A 3,302-nucleotide genomic window follows, 5' to 3' on the forward strand; every position below is an offset into this window, starting at 1 on the left:
ATATATATATATATATATATATATATATATATATATATATATATATATATATATGTATGTATGTTTAATGTGTATGTACATGCATATATATATATATATATATATATATATATATATATATATACATACATATATATTTATAACATATGTACATATACTCGAGAATCATTTATCCATTTAAATAAATTGCTCAGCAGTCTCAGTTTACTTAAAAAAAAAAAGTCTTTGTGTTTATACAGGGTGTCTGACTCATACCATACCAGAAATAATATAGCTAGAATAAATCGGGGTGAGTAATGGAATCGGTGTCTTTTTCTTTTTATTATTAAAATTTCGAGTTATTAAATAAAATAGATGGGATAATTACAGTGCGCGACGCGGCAGGCAGGACATACGGCTCGTCGCGGCCGGCGAAGAAAATGGACGATTGATCGCGGGTCTATCACGCAGTGTCAGATCTAAGATGTAGTCCCCACTTTTGGACCTATGAGATAGATCCGCGAGCAATCGTCTATTTTCTGCGCCGGCCGCGGTGAGCCGTATGTTCCGCCTGCCGCATCGCGGGCTCTGATTAGCCCATCTATTTTATTTAATAACTCGAAATTTTACGTGGTTGTTTAAAAAAAGACACCGATTCCATTACTCACCCCGATCTATTCTAGCAATATATTAGCTCCGGTATGGTATTAGTCAAACACCCTGTATGTATAACTAATTTCTAAAACATTTTTTAAAAATAGACTTCGACAGATCTCTTGCAAATTTCAAGACGATCATTTAAAAAAAAAAGCATCAAAATTGGTTGAAATCCAAGGACTCTAGGTATTTTTGAAACGATGCATGTCGAATGGCCCCACTGTGCGCTCGATGGAAGACGGCGTGATGACCTGTTTACTTGTTGTATTTTCTTGTATTTACTTGTACTATTTTTAGTTGTATTTTTTATTTTGAATAAAAAATTTTCACAAAATTTGAGATGTGCCTACAAATATGAATAAATGTCAGTACAAAACTACTATAACGGAAATGTGTTTAAATAGCACTTGACTTTAAATATTACTATTCAGTCAGTAGTTTGAATATTACTTAATGATAATAGTCAAACTTCTATCATCTTCCTTAGGTGTCCATCATCCCACGCGGAAAAGGATTAGGATATGCACAATATTTACCGCGTGAACAATATCTTTACACAAAGGAACAGTTATTTGATCGAATGTGTATGACACTTGGTGGACGAGTGTCAGAAGAAATATTTTTCGGCCGTATAACTACAGGCGCCCAAGATGATTTACAGAAGGTATTACAGTTGTATGCTTCGACACATATGTATATATACAAGGTGTTTCACTTTAAGTGATATGGTCGATTATCTCGCGAATCGATGATTTTATTGAAAAATTTTTCCAACGAAAGTTGGAAAATGGCTTGAAGGGGAATACATGATGGAAATATGGACTTGACCTTGAGTGACCTTGTCAAAATCAGATCATTAGTTTTTTTAAATGGAAACCCCTATTTTTTATTACATATTCTTGTAGCTTATCGCGAAATATCAAAACACTGTAATAAAGTTACATTTTATTGAATATTTTCCGAGTTATGGAGCTTGAAAGTTAAGGCAAGACCGATCACTGATCCGTCCAACTAAGGCAAGACCGATCATTGATCCGGCCAACTAAGGTAAAACCGATTCGAATATGTCTTTAGCCGTTGATAAGATGTTTAAATGGAGCTCTATTTTTTTGCAGACATAGCCTCAATAGTTTCTCAAAATTTTCTACTGTTGAAATGAAAATATTTTGAGGAATGCTACGATAAACATTAGTTATTCGATTTTTCATATCTCTTGCAGATGTCGACGGAGTTTTGTAAACAATATTTTTTATGTAGCCCCACAAAAAAAATCACACGAAGTTCAATCAGGAGACCATTAAGGCCATCGAATATATCCATACCTCTCTATCCATCTTTCATGAAAGATGTTATTAAGGTATTCCATCAATACGATGAGAATGGGGTGGCGCCCATCTTGCTGCCACCACATTTTTTGTCGAGTAGCAAGATAAACCTCTTCTAAAAGCTCAGACAATTTGTTCTGCAAGAAAGAAAAGTAAGTTTCCCCATTTAAGCGGTTATCAAAAAAGTATAGACCAATCAAATATCTATTTACAATTCCGCACCAAGTGTTTAAACTTCAACGATGTTGATTATCAACACGTTGAGTCCAGTGAGGATTGTATGTGGACCAATAAATACAGTTATGCCTGTTGTCCATTGTTATGAAATGAGGCTTCATCACTGAAGAGAACATACTGGAAAAAAGTTGGATCTTCTCTTATTATTCGTAATGCCCAACGACAAAATTGTCTTCTTAGCCTTATATCATTTTCACTTATATCTGGGGTTAAAGTGATATGGTAGGAATGGAATTTATGTCTTTGTAAAATCCTCTACACAGGAAGGATATAAGGAATTCCTAAATTACGTTGCTGTTCTCTAGTCGAAATATGAGGATTCAAGTTTATCATTGCTAACACTGCTAATACACGCGGATCATTAACGTCATCTTCAACATTTATTTGCTTGCGATTTCTCTTACAGATTCTTCTACGCTCTCGTAATAAAATTCTTCTTATCTGCATTGCATTTAGATGTCGTCTAAACGGATATCTATTACGATACAATCTTTCTGCTTTACAATAATTTCGTCCAGCTTCACCAAGCACAAGAATAATATCAACTATTTCATTTGAACTGTAAGCGGCTATTTTGCAAAAAGCTTTGAAAAAGCCCACTTAGGTAAGAAAATAAAAAGAAAAAGCTATACGAAAAAAAGAGGAAAGTTGAATCGTTCAATTGAGAAGGATTGGACTCAATTCCGTGCGCATGAGCGTAAATCAAGCAGTGCGAATAGATCGCGGAGACGCGCGCGCGTAAGAATCCGGCTCACACGCGCATGCATACATGGATAACGCCGCCGATACTGTAGTTTTCAAGCTCCATAACTCGGAAAGTACTCAATGAAACGTAACTTTATTATAGTGTTTTGGAAAGCTCTCGCGATAAGCTACAAAAATATGTAATAAAAAATAGGGGTTTCAGTTTAAAAAAAACTAATGACCTTGATCTGATTTTGACAAGGTCACTCAAAATCAAGTCCACATTTTCATCATGTGTCCCTCTTCAAGCCATGCAACTTTCGTTGGAAAAATTTTTCAATAAAATCAATTCGCGAGATAATCGACCATATTACTTAAAGTGAAACACAGGTTACTGTATACAGGGTGTTTCAGACCACC

The 3,302-nt window shown here is 34.9% G+C and overlaps 1 protein-coding gene across 1 annotated transcript in view; it reads left to right on the forward strand.

Moving 5' to 3' along the window:
* The window catches only part of LOC116849431 (AFG3-like protein 2), a 90,124-nt gene that overhangs the window by 76,603 nt on the left and 10,219 nt on the right, over positions 1-3,302 (forward strand). The window contains exon 11 of the mRNA XM_032826570.1: positions 1,124-1,300. Coding sequence (XP_032682461.1) covers positions 1,124-1,300 — 177 coding nt within the window. The remainder of the gene's footprint in view (positions 1-1,123; positions 1,301-3,302) is intronic.

This window comes from Odontomachus brunneus, unplaced genomic scaffold (genome assembly GCF_010583005.1).
Source record: "Odontomachus brunneus isolate Ranch 3 - 2012 unplaced genomic scaffold, Obru_v1 Obru_scaffold_116, whole genome shotgun sequence".
NCBI classification, from domain to species: domain Eukaryota; kingdom Metazoa; phylum Arthropoda; class Insecta; order Hymenoptera; family Formicidae; genus Odontomachus; species Odontomachus brunneus.